Source organism: Ruditapes philippinarum, unplaced genomic scaffold, assembly GCF_026571515.1.
Source record: "Ruditapes philippinarum isolate M1 unplaced genomic scaffold, ASM2657151v2 ctg121_1_1_1_1, whole genome shotgun sequence".
NCBI classification, from domain to species: domain Eukaryota; kingdom Metazoa; phylum Mollusca; class Bivalvia; order Venerida; family Veneridae; genus Ruditapes; species Ruditapes philippinarum.
In genome coordinates, this window is record NW_026861840.1 from 1002724 (window position 1) to 1023090 (window position 20367).

Below are 20367 nucleotides of genomic sequence, written 5' to 3' on the forward strand. Positions count from 1 at the left end.
TATTACACTGCCGGCCCGATGCACTCAAAATAATATGCATTGAACTATAATTTGCATTGGTTAGATATGACTTTATGGACACGATTCCTATTTTAACACCTTGCATGATATGTTTCCATGGGCAAATGATCAATTGCATCAAACAAATACTGATTTAACTTTTGATCGAGGTCCATCGTGTCTGTTTCAGATGAACAATTATGCCACTTACATGAGGTATACACTGATGACCTTTTAACTGCAACAAGAAACAATTTTGACTATTTGATATCACTTCTAAATATAATTAAGAAATAATATCGGTCAAAGCGTTGTGTATCGGCTATTTAACGCCGGTTTGGAGTTTTGATGCGTAGGAACGGACTACGAAGGCCGTATTTTTTCAAGCGGAAATAACTTCCAGTGCCGATTTTCGTATAACGCTGTTCGATTTTAGCACCCGTACTGTTGCTAAGATATAGAAATTATTTAACAAAAGAAATAATAAGAAAAAACGTTATTTTATCAAGTTTTCAACAATAAAAACTGGACGTCTTAGAATGGATTGTATTGTGGTTACAGCAGCGCCCCATTTATCATTCTTGTATGTATGAAATGACGTCAGCGTTTATGAATGAGTTGTATACTAAGGATGACGTCACGACTCTTACACGACCTCAAGTCGACTCTACACGATGTTTTACGACTTCTTTTCGACAACAACCCGACGAACATCCCGACTTCTTCACGATCACCCAGACCTATACGTATGGTGGGTGATTTGTGCCATCCGTGTTTTCGCCCCGCGACCCCGCCAAGCGAAACGTCGAAAATAAACAAGTTAAAATTGTGGGGCGCGCAGCGAAACACGCTAATTAGCGAGGGCGCGTGGCGTTATTTAATAAATAAAACTTCGCCGCGCGGGGGCGCGGGGCGAGATTTAAGAAATAAAACGGCGGGGGTACGGAGCGAAAACACGTGTTTTTGCCCGGCGCCCCGCCATTTTAACATGTTAATTATCGACTTTTGGCTTGGCGGGGTCGCGGGACGAAAATACGCTAATTAGCGAGGGTGCGAGGCGAAGTTTTATTTATTTAACTTCGCCCCGCGCCCCCGCTAATTAGCGTGTTCTCGTCCCGCGACCCCGCCGTTTTATTTCTTAAATCAGCCACATATATACGCGAGTCATACACGATCTCAACTAGACTAACTCGACCTCTGCTCGATCGTTGCCAGATTTTCACCCGACCAGATCGTAATGATTGTAATCGAGTCGTGAATAGTCGTGTATCGAAGTCGAGATGTTCGTGTACAGATCGGGTAAGAAATGTATACCCGACCAAACTAGATCGCTACACGATTTGTTCTCGATCAACTAGATCTTCTACTCGATCACTAAACGATCGCTTCTCGACCGCTTATCTACTCGATCGCTACTCGAATTTTTTTTTGACATGTAAATATATTCGGGTAGGAAGCCCGAGCCATGCCGACCAAGGTAGACCGCTCCGACCACCCCCGATTACGCATGCAGACCGAGCTAAACCGGTACCCGATCGCATGATCGTGCTTGATCGAGTTGATCTGATCGGCGGTGAGAACACAGCATAAAGCTGGGCTCCCACTGCCGATCAGATCAACTCGATCAAGCCCGATCAAGCGATCGGGTACTGGTCTGGGTCGGTCGGCATGATTGATCGGGAGTGGTCGGGGAGGTCTACCTTGGTCGGCATCGATCGGGCTTTCTACCCGAATTTTTTTGACATGTCAAAAAAATTCGTGTAGCGATCGTGTAGCCAAGCGGTCGAGAAGAGCTCGGGAAGCGATCGTGTATTGATCGAGTTGAAGATCGAGTTGATCGAGAAACAATCGTGTAGCGATCTTGTTTGGTCGGATTGGCATCTTTAACCCTATCTGTACCCGATCATCTCGACTTCTTCTCGAGTAATATACGATCGCATCCCGATTAAGTAGATCTCTGTTCGATCTCTTGTCCAGATTATCTAGACTGCTACCCGACTACTCCACGACCACACACGACCGCACACGATCAAACCCCGATCACTGTTCGACCATACACGAGCTCACGGGGAAAGCGTCATCTCCAATGAGGAAGTATGGGGTGTTCATGTCATCGCCAGGCAGTGGATCAGGGTCCGGCAAACCAAGGCTGTTTTCTTCTAGCATGGTTCTGAGTTCAGTGTTATTGAATAGCTGGGCATCGGATGCACTGCCATAAGCACCAACGCTTACCCAGATGAATTTGTAGTATGCGTCTACGAGTGCGAGTAGTATTATGGAAAAGAAGCCTTTATAGTTATAGAACAGAGACCCAGAGTTCTTCGGGTTCTTTATCCTCACGTGCTTACCATCAAGAGCCCCGCAGACATGAGGAAAATTCCACTTGGTTCGGAAGTCATCTGCAATCTGCTGCCATTGTTCAGCAGTGACGACGGCTGGCAGCACCTCTTCAGAGTACTCCTGTATTATAGCATCCAAAACTTCAGGGACGAATTTACTTATTGTGTTACTTCCCACTCGGAATGAGTACATCAAAGTCTGAATACGAGGCTCCAGTTGCGAGATGACGAAGAGTGACCGCCAACTTCAATCCAGGCTCCAGGGCTTCCCTGAAATAGAGATTGAACAATGATAAGTAATAACTAGCCTACTATGATACAACGGTATTAAAATTTCTTAAATATTAGTGACAATTGCACAGAGCTGTAGAAGTCAAATGGTTGGAAAAGTAAATCGATGACTAATTATTTCAGAAATACGTGAAAATGATGGGATCGAACCCATGATTTACCTGAAGTTGGTGTTCTTTTTCTGAATTCTGGGTGATATGCGATCAACAAGCTCCCCAAACATATCAGCGTCTACCCTTAGGAAATTTTTGATATCCTTTTGGGTCCTCCCTGTTTAGCTCCTGTAGCAGTTGCTCATAATGCCCATACAGTGGTCGTCGTGCAAGCCCACTGCTTCATCCATATTTTCCTGCGCATTTGTCGCCTACGTCTATGCCTACGACCCTCAGCCTCTTCCTCTTGTTTCCAACTCTAGGACAGCAATGGCCCTGTCTCTCTGGAGCTCTAACCATCTGGCCCACAACTGCAACTGTTCAATCTCCATAAATATTTATACTATGCTGGACACAACATATACTATGAAGTTTCAAGATGAAGTGATAATGATCAACACTGTTTGAAGTTTTTATTCTAAAAGTTTTGGTACACGACTGTTCACGACCTTCTACGACTCGAGTACGACCATGACGATCTGGTCGGGAAAGATCTGACACCGATCGAGCAGAGATCCAGTAGGTCGAGTTGAGATCGTGTAGGGATCGTGTAAAGGTCGGGATGATCGAGCGGAAATCGAAAAGTGGTCGGCGTTGACGTCGTGAAGGAGTCGTGAATAATCGTGTGGGAATCGTGTGTGATCGACAAGAGGTCGAGAAGAAGTCGTGTATACGCCTTTAGTCGAGCTTGGTCGGGCCTGATCGGGGAATTTGGGTGATCGGGATGATCGAATTGATCTGATCGGCAGTGGGAACCCACCATTAACTGATGTGGATCAAATATGTGGCGTTAGTGTATGTGAGATATTTTTTCGGTATTGTATGAAAAGAACTGAAAATATAAATAAAAATGCTTTTTATTGTTGCTTTAAAAGGCTTTGTAAACCATATAATCGAGGGTGGAAATATAACAGCCGCATATAAATACATGATTGTACAAGTAGTCCCTAACCTGTGTTTATTGGCAGTTTATTCTTTTTTTATTCTTTGTCTATAGTGACAAAATCACGTGGAATGTTAGAATTGATGATGACGATTTCTTGGCAAGCGTTTAATAAAAGTTTTGTCTATGTTAACATGTCAATACAAAATGGTTATTAAACTGGTTTATTGATTTGACTCGACTGGATATTACTAAGGAAGAGGCACGATAGCACCAGTGGTGATTTGTTCTTTATGGTCAAATACTAGCAATGGATCAAGATTCTCCTGCAATATTACTTTTATTGTATCATAGTTTGGGAACCTTTCTGTTGAAAATGTGTCAGAGTTATATCGTATACATATACATGCACAGTGGTTAACTGGAGTGCAGGTATAAGTAACCCGCACTCTAGAGCATATCCATTGATTGGCTCATTTTTGCTGGGGTTTACTTATTGTCACGGCAGGGAAAGGGATAGCGATAGAAATATCATATTCAGATGCTCCTTCATTGGTTATTTCTTCTGGGGTTTCATATTGTGACAACAGGGAAAATGTTTTTTATGTTTGACTATGATACAAAAGAGAAAGAACATCAAAACACTCGGCAATCTGATAAATCAGATAGCCTTGTGTTTCGATGTTATACCACCTTGTCGAATTTAAACTACTTGTATCATAGTTAGGGGGACGTTTCTGTTGAAAATGTTTCAGAGTTAATTCTTATACATATACATGCACAGTACGTTAACTGTAGTGCAGGTATTAGTTTCCCGCATTCCGGAGCATGCCCATTGATTGGTTCATTTTTGCTGGGATTTATCTATTGTGACGGCAGAGCAAGGAAAAGAGGCAGAAGTTTCATATTCAGATGCTCGTTCATTGGTTACTTTTTTCTGGGGTTTCATATTGTGACAACAGGGAACGTGTTTTTATGTGTGACTATGATACAAAAGAGAAAGAACGCAATCTGATTTATACTCGGGTCTACGCCCACCTCATACAAATCAGCCTCGTGTTTCGATGTTTCGCGGGGCGAAAACACGATTGGCACAAATTAGCCACCATACATTCGTGTTTTGGCCCCTTGACCCCGCCAAGCGAAAAATCGAAAATTTACAAGTAAAAATGGCGGGGGCGCGAACCGAAAACACGCTTATTAGCGAGGGTGCGGGGCGAAGTTTAATAAATAAAACTTCGTCCCGCGGGGGCACGGAGCGAGATTTAATAAATAAAACGGCTGGGTCGTGGGACGAAAACACGCTAATAAGCACGGGCACGGGGCGAAGTTTAAAAAATAAAACTTCGCCGTGCGCTCCCGCTATTTAACGTGTTTTCGTCCCGCGACCCGCCAAGCGAAAAGTCGAGAATGAGAAAGTTAAAATGGCGGGGCGCGGACCGACAACACGCTAATTAGCGAAGGCGCGGGGCGAAGTTTAATGAATAAAAAATAAAACTTCGCCGCGCGCCCCCGCTAACAAAAAACCTTCTTAAAAAAGAATTGATGCAGTATTATGAATACATGACTGTGCATGTTTGACACATCAGATAACAACTTAATTATCGCAGAGGAGCGGTGGTCTAATGATTAAGGTGTCTGCCTCTCAACCCAGGGATCATGGGTTCGAGTAACAACCATGTTTCTTCATATGACACCAGTACTGCTTGGTTCGGATTCGAAAGTGATTTATATAAGTTGCATAGAACTTGTTTCGCAATCGAACTTAAACAAATATGTTTAAACCAATTATCGCAATTAACAGGATGACAATTGGATGTTGAATAGGAGATGATACGAGACAAAAACCGACTAATCTAATATAAAGGACATACCAAAAAAATTAAATGACAATCAATTCAACTGCAATTATTTATTATCATCTAAATATGTTACACAAATCTAAAGACTTTTTTCACGCATGGCTTGTCGTTACAGTCATCATAGTAATGCTTTCTAGAAAACGGCGAATTACATTGCATTTATTAACGCTCCAGCGAAGGCAGTGTGTCTTCGAACACCAATCCCATCGTGAGTATTTACACCCTCAATAATTTTTCTTCCCTCTACCCACACATCATCACCAGCGTTAAGTTTAGCCACAGTCGTAACACCTCCCATATCCCAACCTTTGTTGTAACCAGCCCATGCGTATTCGATAGTTTCGCCATTTTTCTTCAGATGAACCACTCCCTGTTTACCTACATTCCCGATCGTGATTGAAAACATGTATATCCCATCACAAGGAGCAGTAAACACGCTATGGAACGGATGGAATGCTTTGCCATTGTTAAGTTCAACACTGTCATAAACAATTTTTTGTCCAAGAGTAACAGTTCCAAGGCTCTTTGTCAGTTGGGCTCGAAATGCTACATTCTTGCATTTTTCATTCTCGCTGCTATGTTCTGTTAAAGAAAGTATCAGGCTTATATGTTTATTCCAGTATTTACATTCAATTTGTAAAAAGTTAAGAATTAGATTAATCAAAACGAAAACCGTTTCAATTTACGCCTCTTATAATTGTGCAGCTTTCTTTTCAATAGTAAGTGAAAACGATAATTGATGATAATTGATGACTTAGTTGATACTAAAATCTTTTTTGAGCTACTTGCATCGTTTAAATTATTTATATGATGACCTTTATACTTTTCCTACGTTCTCAAAAAAACTATAATGTTATTTTTGCAACGATAAAAAAACTTACCCCTTAGGTTAGTCTTAAGGTTTTTAACTTCTTCCTCAAGTTCGATCAACTTTTTCAGGATGTTGTAATCTTCTCCACATTTGATGTGATTTGTTTCAAGTGAAGAAACATTAATTAAACATCCAAATATAACAAGTGTCCCCCAGTGAAACATCTTGAACTGCACGAAATGTAATATTATGTATCAATTGAAGTTTCTTGTAAGCAAATTGTCTTCCGCCAGTATTTCACAAGTTATGTAGCTATCCGAAAAAGATAAAAGAAGGTCTTAACCTTAAACAGGTTACCGGTATTTAGGCCGCTCAAAATATTATATTTATTTCTCTTACTAATATTTAATATATTTTTTCTCTCTAAACTTTATTTTGTCGAATTCTTTTTTTATTTTTATATTGAAATATATATATATGGTATATAGTATGTTGCATTCAGCCCGTTGAAGTTTGTTGTTGGCGACGCCGGTGAGCGGCGTCGTCTCTTATGGAGGCCTATGGAAGGAGCTGTTATTATTTGCAGTTTATGTCATGTTGTGTTAATCAGTTTTATTTTAATTGGTAAAAATCAAGTAAACAAATATGTTGTTATATTTGTATTTAATAACTTTATGTAAAAAGCATGTGCATTGTGATATTATTTTCACGAAATTGCAGGCTCAGTTTAACAGCTTGTCCCTTACATGTAGCTTTATTGGCAATACTAAAACCCGGATTTCGAATATCGTTGTGGTCTACATTGATGCCGTATTCTTTTTCTTTTCAAAATTTTCCTACAAGAAGAACGTTCACCTGTAAATGAGTATTAATTTATTAACGGGTATTCTTATTACTAAGTAGCTTTCCAGCGACAAGGTTCGAAAGCAGACGGAACTTAAGTTATTGCTGAGATATATTTCGTTGAAAGATATGGGGTCTAAGATGACGCAATTTCTTGATAAATGAACAAAACCATATATAGCAGATACGTATGAATGTAGAACCAATAGTAGCATTTCTAAGCTATTAAAACGGTAGAACCAAAGATCATCATGCACATATCTTTACATAGCAGATATAGCGCCCGTCTGGAACTGCGCAACACTTCTAATACAAATAGTTATATTTCCCAGAAGAAAACAAAACTGTTTTATAAATAGTCAATTGTGAATAAAATAACAGAACACAGAATGATTGGAATAAGGCCGTGACTTTATTGTGCTTTTTGGTGAAAAACAAATATCATCGTCAAAAAAATATGAAATGAATGAGAAAAATATGAAAGACAGCTCCCAGCTAAATGCATGAAAAGCTACATAGCAACGCAAAGTGCTGTAAACTATGATAATAAGCTCTGAAAATGCTAAACTCTGCTTGGACTTGCCGCTAATAGGTCAACGATTAAGAATATAAAGCGGCGTGGCATTTTACAAGAGTAAAACAATAACAAAGCTAAAGAGAAATCGGGGCAAATTGCTCCCATTAAATCTCTTATTTCAATGAGATATTTCTTGACGACAATATTTTTATCAAATACCGAATAGCACATTTTGTCTGTGTTGAGGGCCACTTAATATTCCAAGAAATGAAATTCGCCACTAATGATTATTCATAGTGAATGCACGTATTTTGCGAAAGGAAAATGTAAAGATTTGATACAGTTGATGCCATTGGGTTTTTCCTAAGTAGTTATTTGTTTAATTATTTTCATAACTCCTGCGCTGAAATGGTAAAAATGTTTATTGGATACCAGTCTGATCTCGACTACACTGAAATATGCATCAGTGAAAATGAAGAAAAGCGAGAGAAGTAAATGTACACATTTTTAATAAAATAAGAAAATTTTAAAACAAAAAAGGGGGGTTGGAATCTTAGCAAATATTGCTAATATAATATACATCGCAATCCATAAAAAAAGCCTGAGCTAAGCTTCAGACCGGTAGGACAGGGGGACTTACATGTCTGTTTCAACAAAGCAAGGTGTTAGAGGTATGTAGCAAAGACAACGCGGCGATAAAGCGATATGTACGGACCTACACGTACATATCAAACACTGCTTATTCAACTTTCGACTAGCCACTTAAAGGCGTCGGCCGGCAAGTTGATTTTTTGCAGCCCTGTCCAAATAAGACACAGGCCAAAATTATGGACAGCTCACTAAATGCCTGACCGCACGGGTCACAGGCCCCTCTAACGGTTAAGGGGGCACGCCCAATAACACCAATATAAGAGATACCGCCGAACGCAAGGTGCTGTTACAAACGGTTAACCTAGGAAAAAAAGTGAGCACAAAGATACTGCTGCGGTATCATGACTTTTAGAAAATAAATACTAATAACTAGATGTGCCAAAACCATTTTGCCAACTTTTTTTTTTTTTTTTTTTTTGCTCACGACGCGGGACATTTAAAATTATATAAAAAAAAAACAAAAACAATCGTTTCTCCCGCTTTTCCTTCATAAACGATATACATGCGTGTTGTAGCATGCCGATTTGATGCTATGCATCCGCCCACACGTACAGGCATATGTTTTGTGGGACAAATCTCTGGAAAAAAGGATTTGCTTGCGTAGAACCATTGACCTGTTCAAATATAAAACGCGTTTTAGGTCATCAAAATACATAGGCATTAAGACCGATCAAACGGGAAAATAAAATGAAGCTAACTTAGATAAAGAGACTATAGCTAAAGATTTCTAAAGGGGAAACAATCAAAACTTGACAATCACAACTTAGCACTTTAAATCAGGTCACTTCCCACAAAACATGGAACAGTTGAGGTGCCTTTAAACAGGACAAAGAGACCACTACCAAACCAGGTCGTTCGCGCTGTCGAATCCTTTATCTTTTATATACATATATTGAAGGAAGTTAGAATTTTTCAATTTCTTATTTATTATTTTAAAGAATAATTGGCCCCTGTTTATTATGTATTGCTTAATTTCATTAACAAATTATGATAGACAATTTCAACTTCTCTTTAATTCGTTAACAATATCAATCAATTTAAATACTTTAGAGAAACTTTGGATTATAACTAATAAAAAACGAAAAAAAAACTTGTTTTACGGATGTCAAAATAGGATGAAAGTCATATAAGAAACAACAAATTGGTTTGAGTGGCCTGTCAAAGTTTAGTCCGACAGGCCGCTAGGCCCCGCAAAACTTCACAAAATGATAAAAACAATCAAAAAGTATTCTTTTATGATTCCTTGTTTGTTTTATATATCTTTTTAAGCTGCATGCCTCACAGATGAGTCAACATATTTCAATAAAATCTAATTTGAGAAATATGTACTATGATTTTAGGAAAAGTAGAATGATTCAAGATTCAAGTAATATTTTACAGTGTTAATGTGCGATTAATGACGGATTTTTCAATATTTACAACTAGATTTCTACTGCGTTACATGTTCTAATGCAGTAAGGACTATTTATGCATATTTTGACAACTTTTTGGTAATTTGCGTGGGTTGTAGATGCTATTGATAATGTGCAAATTGCTATGGTTATTTCACAATATTATACATTCAAATAGATTTAAATAAAAAAAATCATGAAACTTAGCGTGAATTTGGAGGCGTGCTGCTTTAATATCAAGAATTGTCTAAAGAACTTCACAATGTGCCGTTTTTATTGTTTTTATAAAAAATTCTACAACTATAAAATTTTAGGTTGCCAGGCTATTCTTTATGAATATGTATTTTTTCTTTCTTTCTTTAATGTAACTTTAAAATGACTTCAAAATTAACTATGAGTCGACAAACTTTTACAACACTAAGTTCAGGCCACTGGGCCGCCAACTTTACGCCGCCAGGCCGCTGAGCAGCTACTAGGCCACTGGACCGCTAGGCTGCCAACTTCACACTCATTTACTATAGTACATCTCGTGCATGAAAGAAATATTTCTACTTGATAATCTATCCAACAAATTAAGTTAATATTAAAGATCAATGCAAGTAATTACCTTTTACATGAATAGCGTGAATTAAGGAGAGTCATTTCCCATCAGCACCTTGAACCATGCCATGCCGCTATCCATCAGTCCATAACATCAACCGGTTCCTTCCTTGATATACCTTTGCTCTGGAAGTATTACAGCACGATTCGCGTTTTCACGTGTTCGTCTATCTGTCTATAGACATAGCTGCACACACCAGTCTGTATCAGTAATACTACAAAATAAATCAAAAACATGTACATCTGTTCACGACTAATTATTTTCCAAGCTCTGTGTTAAGTTTGTTTTTGTTTGTATTACTTTTAACAATAACTTAGTATCTGTATTAAAAATCGAATTGAAAACTTTATTTAACATAATTAGAAAATAATGATTAGTCATGCGGAGATAGCCGAGTCATTGTACTTCTGCATATACATGTATACAATTTACACATAAGACACGTGCTCGCGCCCACGCCTTGTGTCGCACATGAAGACTTGAAATAAGCAATCTTTCAATTTTTCATGACCCAATGGCAAAATGTCAGTGGTAGTAAACATAAAAAACAACATTTGATATGTATATTATATATACCATATCGAACCAAGTTAGCATATTTTGCGTAAGTTATAGCTATACTGTGAAATGCATATTGAAAATCACTGCCATACTAAATTCAAAATGCACATTTCATAAAAGCAAAATTAATCAAAACAACATGAAATACTTATCTGAAAGACGAATTGGTGAACAGTTGAAACCAGCTGTGTTGAACTGTTGAAGCATTTCAAATACCGAGAGCATTTTAATAAGCGATGTTTCCACGTCAAATTTTAAACTTTAAATGCGCAGCCTTTACAATGTACGCACGAAAAACTCGTGCTTGGTAAACTTACGAAAACCAGTTTTATCGGAATATTTTACCGTTTCACACGGATGGGTTTTGAGGCAATTACACATATGCACCCGTCCAAAATTAAACGGGATTTATTTCTCAAAAGAAGATAAATCTACTTAAGATTGGTAATGGAACTGTTGTTTACGATTATCCTATTGATTTTATCCATATTACGTTAATCGACGGTCTAGTGCTATAAGGACGTAAGTGGTACTTGCGCCCTTTTTCATGTTTTTACGCCATTCGAATTAGAACTTCATCGCGCACCTGCTGACTAGATATCTTTACTCTAGCATTTAATTTGCTTCAATATCGAAGAATGATTGGTAGGGCGTAAGTAAATCAAGTCCAAAAGGAAACTTTTATAAGGCCTAACTACAACACCATAACTACACCGTTCTCAAATTTTATAAGAGCCTGTTTGAACTAACGTATCAAAGTCTAACTACTACAGTTAGACTTTGATACGTTAGTTCAAACAGATAGTCATACTTTACGCACGTAAGGACTTTATGTCACGAGTCAGGGACATACCTTGACACATTTTAAGGATACGCATTGTAGATAAGGGGGTCAAGGTCTATTTCCCGGGAAAAAATGTTGACAAAAATCATTTGAGTGAATTGTCAATTCGTTTGAATCAAAGTTGAAATCACTAGAATTATTGCATTCAAACAGGCGCTTTGCATGTTTTCGTAATATAAAGGCATGTAGTTGTACCTATCTATAGTCAAGTGGGTGTGGGAGGAATATCCCCTCCCATAGACCGAGAAATTCCAAAATGAAAGCAACGATATTGCATTAAATTGTCTTTATAAACATTCAAAATTTTGTAATGTTAAAGAATGTATATGCTACCCCTATAGCTTCATGTGGCAACAAAGAAACCTGATATTTTTAACAACGTGTCTTTTTGCAGTAAAAACTTTAGAAGCTGACAAAATCCACACCACTTCTGTGTAAGAAATTATTCTGAGATGACAGGAGACACCGTGCATGTCAAGCTTGTAAAAGGGTCGAAAAGACCCAGATTACATAAAAGCTTATATTAATATTTTTTTCATGGGAAAACTGTTAATTAAACTAATTAAAATAATAACGAAGGTTATTGTACATTGGGCTATTGGACAACACTGTGTGACTGGAATAGACAATGGTATTGTAACATAAAGTTCAGACACTTTAATGTTAAATACAGTTGACATTGCCTAGTCATAATGTCGTTGATCTAAATTTGATTGTTAATTACAATAAAATTTGAATTTGAATCTGTTAGTAGTATAAAAAGTGTATTCTTTCAAAGTTTCAAGTGCTTTAAAGCTTGTGTTTGGCAGTTTTTATTAAAGTAATTCAAATTCCTGAGTACAATATGTATACATGATATACATGATTCGATGATTATATTTCATGTGTATCTTATATATAATCATTCATTCATGCCTCAATATAGAAAAAAAGATTTATTTTTCGTATTTTGTCTGAAAATATATGTTTTAGTTTTCAAAAAATATTTTCAACTTGCTTCAATCCTTCAATCAGGCAACTGTAACTAGAACCAAACGGTTCAAACCCCGTTAGGGCCAAGGTATTGTTTCCATGGGAGCAAATTCGAATGTGTTTAAATAAGCTTACAACTTCCAACACAACCGAACTAAAATAAATGTGTATAAAACTAAACTGTTAAAATTTGTAACAAAGTTGCCTTTATGTTTTGTATTAGCTGCGGTATGTGCATCATTGTACATTAAGCGGTTATAATATTCCGTGCTTGACCTTTTAGTGCATTTGTCTGTGATAGGAATATGTCAGTCGTCTGTCGTTAACACAAGTTCTTTAGAATTATCTCTTCTTTAATCATAAGTAGGATCTTAATCCAACTTGAAGTACGACCTTTTTACATAAATAGTTTCAATGGGCCACAGGAAACTACGACACAATACTCAGACGGCTAAGATAGTTGATATGTAGCATTACTTGTGGATTTTCAACACAGAGAATGTATCACGTCATTTAAGTTAATTCTAGGAAAGAATCAATGTGCTTGATCCTATCTATAATAAGCAGCTCGAGGTCAATTTAATGAAGCACAGTGACTATTCTAAGTCATATAATTATGTAACATTAACAAGAGCGATCAGTGATCGATCATATGTGTCGCCTCATGATGGCCAATTTTATGTTGGGACAAGTTTTGTGACAGACAAACAAACAGACGGACAGTGAACAACTAGACTTGGTGCTGATCATTCCTGTAAAGTTTGGATTAAATTGCACCAGTAGTTTATGAGGAGTAGTCCGGACAAGCTTTTGTGTATCTGGCAACACAAAGAAAAAAACACCTTTTTATCAAAGGGCCATAACTCGGCCAAAAGTCATTCAACCAAAAAACCCGTGCAATATGCTCAAGGACTTGAGCTCAGATCAATCCTGTAAAGTTTCATTGAAATTGCATTAGTGGTATAAGAGTAGTCCGGACAAACTTTAAAAATAAAAATTATTAAAGGGCCATAACTCTGACAAAAATCATTGAACCGGAAAATACTGACAATATGCACAACAAGATTTGGTATTGATCATTCCTGGAAAGTTTGGATGAACTTGCTCTAGTAGTTTATGAGGAGTAGTCCGGACAAGCTTTTGTTTATCTGGCAACACACAGAAAAAAACACCTTTTTATCAAAGGGCCATAACTCGGCCAAAAGTCATTCAACCAAAAAACCCGTGCAATATGCTCATGGACTTGAGCTCAGATCAATCCTGTAAAGTTTCATTGAAATTGCATTAGTGGTATAAGAGAAGTAGTCCGGACAAACTTTAAAAATAAAAATTATGAAAGGGCCATAACTCTGACAAAAACTATTGAACCGGAAAATACTGACAATATGCACAACAAGATTTGGTATTGATCATTCCTGGAAAGTTTGGATGAACTTGCTCTAGTAGTTTATGAGGAGTAGTCCGGACAAGCTTTTGTTTATCTGGCAACACACAGAAAACAACACCTTTTTATCAAAGGGCCATAACTCGGCAAAAACTCATTCAACCAAAAAACCCGTTCATGATGCGCAATGACTTGAGCTACAGATCAAAACTGTAAAGTTTCATTGAAATTGCGTAAGTGGTATAAGAGAAGTAGTCCGGACAAACTTTAAAAATAATAATTATTAAAGGGCCATTACTCTGACAAAAATCATTGAACCGAAAAATGCTGACAATATGCACAACAAGACTTGGTACTGATCATTCATGTAAAGTTTAGATTCAATTGCACCAGTAGTTTATGAGGAGTAGTCCGGACAAGCTTTTGTGTATCTGGCAACACACAGAAAAAAACACCTTTTAATCAAAGGACCATAACTCGGCCAAAACTCATTCAACCGAAAAACCCGTGCAATATGCTCAAGGACTTGAGCGACAGATCAATCCTGTAAAGTTTCATTGAAAATGAGAGAAGTAGTCCGTACAAACTTTAAAAATAAGTAGAAATGTGTCCATAGGGCACGGATGCCCCCACACGCCACTGTTCTGTCAATCTTATGACTCTAGGTCAAATATTTTTTGGACTACATGTGCCACAAGTTGAAAACTAAAAATCAACAAAGGGCCATAATTCTGTTAAATTTGGTCGCAGCAAAAATTCCTTCCTTTACTCCATCTACACATTAAGGTTGTTCATCCCTGGAAGTTTAAGCAAAATCTGCCATCCGGTTTAAGAGGAGTTGCGTTCACAAAATTCCACATAGTATATAATGAAAAAAATCAACAAAGGGCCATAATTCTGTTAAATTTGGTCGCAGCAAAAATTCCTTCCTTAACTGCCATCTACACATTAAGGTTGTTCATCCCTGTAAGTTTAAGCAAAATCTGCCATCCGGTTTAAGAGGAGTTGCGTTCACAAAATTTCTACATAGTATCTAGTGAAAAAATCAACAAAGGGCCATAATTCTGTTAAATTTGGTCGCAGCAAAAATTCCTTCCTTTACTGCCATCTACACATTAAGGTTGTTCATCCCTGTAAGTTTAATCAAAATCTGCCATCCGGTTTAAGAGGAGTTGCGTTCATAAAATTTCTACATAGTATATAGTGAAAAAATCAACAAAGGGCCATAATTCTGTTAAATTTGGTCGCAGCAAAAATTCCTTCCTTTACTACCAATACACCTTAAGGTTGTTCATCCCTGTAAGTTTAAGCAAAATCTGCCATCCGGTTTAAGAGGAGTTGCGTTCACAAAATTTCTACATAGTATCTAGTGAAAAAATCAACAAAGGGCCATAAGTCTGTTAAATTTAGTCGCAGCGAAAATTCCTTCCTTTACTACCATCTACACATTAAGGTTGTTCATCCCTGTAAGTTTAAGCAAAATCTGCCATCTGGTTTAAGAGGAGTTGCGGTCACAAGACTTCGGGACGTACGGACGGACGGACGGACTGACGGACGGACGGACGGACGGACTGACAGACTGACGGACGGACGGACAAGTGCAACGCTATATGCTCCCACATTGTGGGGGCATAAAAATTATTAAAGGGCCATAACTCTGACAAAAATCATTGAACCGGAAAATGCTGACAATATGCATAACTAGACTTGGTACTGATCATTCCTGTAAAGTTTGGATGGAATTGCACAAGTAGTTTATGAGGAGTAGTCCGGACAAGTTTTGTGACGGACGGACAGACGAACAGACGGACGTTCTCACAGGACATTAATAATGTGGCTACTCTATTGTTCTCTCTATTGTTCTTTTTAGCCACACAAAAGAAAATAGCCACATAAAAGCATTACGGAATGAATGACATCAAAGGGAAAGAACAGTTACCTATTGTTCCTCTAGCCACATAATTACTGTGCTGTGAGTGCGGACAAACAGACAGACAGACAGACGGACAGACAGACGACGGAGAAATGATCCCTATATGTCGCCACTACTCCGTAGAGGCGACACAAAATGCAAGTAGTGTTTTATCTATCTGTCATGTAACCTTCACATACAAAGTCATAGGATAGTTTAAAAACGGTTACATATTACAATTCATTATTGTTATAGATACAAACAATTGTATAATTGTATTGATAATTAATGAATACACTATTAAAAATCTAAAAGGGCATATATGGTAGTTACGCCCTATTTAGCCAAGTCCGAGTAACAATTTTAAAGAGCGAAACTGCGAGTTACGTCTTTTTAGAATTATTGACTGATGCACAAAAATGTAAATATTAAAAGGGCATAAAACGGATTTTGTGAATTTTATTAAGGTGATGGGTTATTTTAATTTGAAAAAGTCGATATTAGTTGTTCTAAGTGTGTCCCAAATTTTACCATGATTGAAAAAGTATCAAAGTCTGCAGACAGTTTTTTTTCAATTTCCCGAAACTTGCAAAAATGATTTACGCCATTATAGCACTAGACCGTCGGTTCATCTATTGCACGGAATGATTGTTTTTACAAAGTGTACCAGTATCCGGATGTTGAAAGCTCTCCGATTTTTTGCAATTACTGCTGTCACGTGGCCATCTAAATTTTTATGAATACTTTACCATTACTTATCATGGCTTAATAAAACTGACTAGTTTGTTCAGTTAGTATATACCTACAGGTATTCTGCTACAAGAATCTTCTAATCACTATGAAACAAATTATTATTTTCTATGTGTTTATATATAAATTGTTAATAAGATAACCGTTTTTAAAAATGAAAGTTAGAACAAAATTAAAGCTATGCATATAGGTGCTCATGTCCATATATTGAAACAGAGAAGTAATAACATCCTGATGTTATCAATTTTAAACCCTTGATAAACAATGTATATGCAGTTAGTTATATAGTAAAGTCTAATGGAACAGTATTTGTTACTGTAAGAGATATGCATTTAATGTTTAGACACTCACACAACTCAATCTTTATTATATTGTATAGACTATTTGAGTTTTTTTTTACTTTTATACTATACATTAAAGTTTTCTTTCTACAAGATTATAAATTCCATCCAAGTACCGATGCTAGTAGGATGTTACATTTATTTTTAATGGAAACTGGGAATTAATAATGTTCTGTGCACATATGTATATCTTAGTATATGAATATAATGTGACTTAAAATATTTCTGTAATTACAGACTTACAGTTAAGATGGATAAGACTTGCATTTAAATATATAAAATGATAATACCGGTATGGTTATAGATATTTATAACCAGTGTTAGCTGGCTAATAGTATCTTTAATAGAGTTTATACATTAAAGTTTTCTTTCTATTTGGTTTTGAATTCCATCTATTAATACAAATGTTAATGTTAATGTTAGGATTTCATTTTTATTCAATAGAAACTGGGAATTGTAAATGTTATGTGCATACATTTATATCTTAGTATATGGATATGATGAGACTTTTAATATTTCTATATTTAAATTATCATGACATTATTTTGAAAGTGGTGGAGGACTTTCATTTAAAGTTATAAAGATAATACATGTAGGTTAAAGGTTTATACCCAGTGTTAGCTGGCTAATAATAATATCTATAATATAGTTAAATGCATCTTAGCCTAAATGTTGTGGCTTATCTTCTGAACTTGTGAAATTTGGCAGGTTACATAATGACCTATCCAGAATTGAAGTTAAATTAGTGTCCATTACTAGTGATGGCAGGGTCCATTGGTGCAATTCTATCGGACAGTGCATGGCAATATAGTATTTATTCCACACCCTCTGTGCTAGTAGGTCAGTACTGTCCTTTAAGAGAAGACTTGGATCAAGCAACATAATTTATAAAGTTGTGTTGTGAATTTGAAATAGACTTTTTGGACTCTGGAAATGAAAACGAGGCTAAAACGAATGCTGGAAGTGCATTGGTTATATTCTATGAGATGTGAAATAAAGTAGAATATAGCTGCATTGAAATGAACCATTATTTTTCCTTTATACTATTATTTGAATACCGAGTTTAATGTTTATCAGTTATTGATTATACTAATATATGTACAGAGTATGCATAAACACATGAAATATGTTGCAGAACAGAACAACACCACCTCCCTCTACCCAAAATAATGATAATAAATAAATGAATAAAATAAAATATTAAAGCTTTTAGTTTTTATCATCGGTCGTGCAGTTTATCGCTCTTAAACTGCTCAGACATAAAGAAATTTTTGTGAAACAAAATTAAAAGCGTTTTCTGTGTTTTGTTGCATTATTGGTCTTCTAATGGTATTTCAAAATGAATGTCGTTTCGACAAAATCATATTCAACGATCAGAAATTTCATGTCACAACTACATGATGTGCAAACTAACATAATATCTTATCACTAAGTAAACTACTTCAGCCGAAATTTTATTTCGTTAAGAGGCTATCTATCAATGTTTGATCAGAGACATACATAACAGAGATAGGCAACTTCCTAACCCAAGGGGCAGGACGTGAAGTGGTTGCACACTTGGTTCAAGCGAGCGAATTCGTTGCAAACTTGACAAAATGGCGAACACGGCGTGATTTTTTGAAACGGGTGAACGAATTTTGGCCAGGCAAGTGGGTTTCTTTGTTATTTTGAAGTTCATTAGTATGTCTATTCCATAATGCAATATATATGCCACACTCGGTTAAAGGTTTCAGCATCCTAGATTCTATTTTGACGAAGTTATTGAAGATATAAACTGATCGTGTATATATTTTTAAATTTGACATGTGACTGTTCTGGTCGGTTTTTTACTCCTAATTTATTCGAATTTGTAAGTTTTGAACTGCATTTAACAATAACAAAATATGTTTCTGTAAATGCTGTACAAATGGTTTAGTTTGCAAGTCCGAAGATAACGTTTAATATCTTGGTCAAGCACATTTTGGTTGCAGACTTATACTTCAAGCCTTTTGGGTTGCAAACTTTTGTGTCAATAATGTGACATGCATATTTCAGCGAGGAATAACTAATCATTTTTTTTAAATAATTAGCAATATTAAGGCAATTATACCCGTTCATCTAATAAGAAATATATATACAAATTGTGCATGCGTGTAGATATATCCTAACACAGGGTCTTTCAAATAGGTGGCGCGAAAGCCCAGTTGGGTAAACCACTGACTGTCATTCATCCGGGTTCGATCCTGGGTAACACCCTTAGGATTTTTCAGAGACACTTTCAGAGACACCTACGTAGAGGTTAACTGGTAAGAAACCCAGGCAATCCTCGCATGTATCAGTGCTATACACTAGGCATGTAAAAGAACCAATTAGAGCTAGAGACTGGTTCCCGGACTCCCTTGTATCTCATAGCTGTCTCTAGAGTCTGGTGAGATAAGGACCCTACTGGAAATAAGTGCTTGCACTTTCGTAGGTTATCCTTGACCGCCCGGTCTAAAGAAAATCAATCAATCAATCAAATAGATATAAAACACAATATGCTAAACTGAAGTTCAGTTGTGTTTATCTTCATAATTTTTTATCGTCGATGTACTTCTTTTCTTTTTACAAAGTCTTAGGACTTTTTTTTATATCTTGGCATGACTTACTGTAAAGGAAAAGAAGAATAAATAGCAACAAACAGCTTTCATTATTGTTCTTTTTTTTAGATTTAAAATAAATAAAATTGTATAGTAGATAAAAACTATATTAACATTGACACAAGGGCATTATTCACATGTTTCTTTAAATTGTTCCTTATTATTGACCAATCGAAACATCTTCCAAATTCCCTAACTCGAACAATGACTTCAAGTAGTTTTGTCACGTATCTGTCAATGTAAATAACCAATCGTATATCATTTATATTATGATCTAATAATCAAAATCATCTTTTAGAAAGAATACCAATTGACATAATGATGTACATCAAAATCCCGAAATATTGTAAACAAGCATGTCATTTTAACTTTTGGTTTGTAAAAATATTTTAAAAGTACATTTACATACTTTATGTCTAAAGCAACTGCTGATCTTTACATACGAAACAAACAAATTTAACATTTCTTGTGGTTTTGATAATTTTTGGAAATTTTACCGAGAAACATCGTATGTGTGCACATGTCCTTATGTTTATGATGAAAATAATTCACTTACATACAACAGAACTCTCACATACGTTTGTTCTGTATGTAGTTTTCATTTGCATTTTACATATGATGACATATTTTAGAATTGAAGTATC

The 20367-nt window shown here is 36.4% G+C and overlaps 2 protein-coding genes across 2 annotated transcripts; both read right to left on the minus strand.

Moving 5' to 3' along the window:
• Window positions 1-2040: 2040 nt before the first annotated feature.
• Window positions 2041-2853, minus strand: LOC132717007 (uncharacterized). Its single transcript, XM_060700359.1, has 3 exons — window positions 2792-2853; window positions 2531-2609; window positions 2041-2460 (listed from the first exon to the last, which is right to left on the minus strand). The coding sequence occupies exons 1-3, from the start codon at window positions 2851-2853 to the stop codon at window positions 2041-2043; spliced, it is 561 nt and encodes a 186-aa protein (XP_060556342.1).
• Window positions 2854-5562: 2709 nt separating this feature from the next.
• On the minus strand, window positions 5563-6648 carry LOC132717052 (uncharacterized). Its single transcript, XM_060700448.1, has 2 exons — window positions 6409-6648; window positions 5563-6109 (listed from the first exon to the last, which is right to left on the minus strand). The coding sequence occupies exons 1-2, from the start codon at window positions 6560-6562 to the stop codon at window positions 5676-5678; spliced, it is 588 nt and encodes a 195-aa protein (XP_060556431.1). The 5' UTR covers window positions 6563-6648; the 3' UTR covers window positions 5563-5675.
• Between the last annotated feature and the right edge of the window lie 13719 nt (window positions 6649-20367).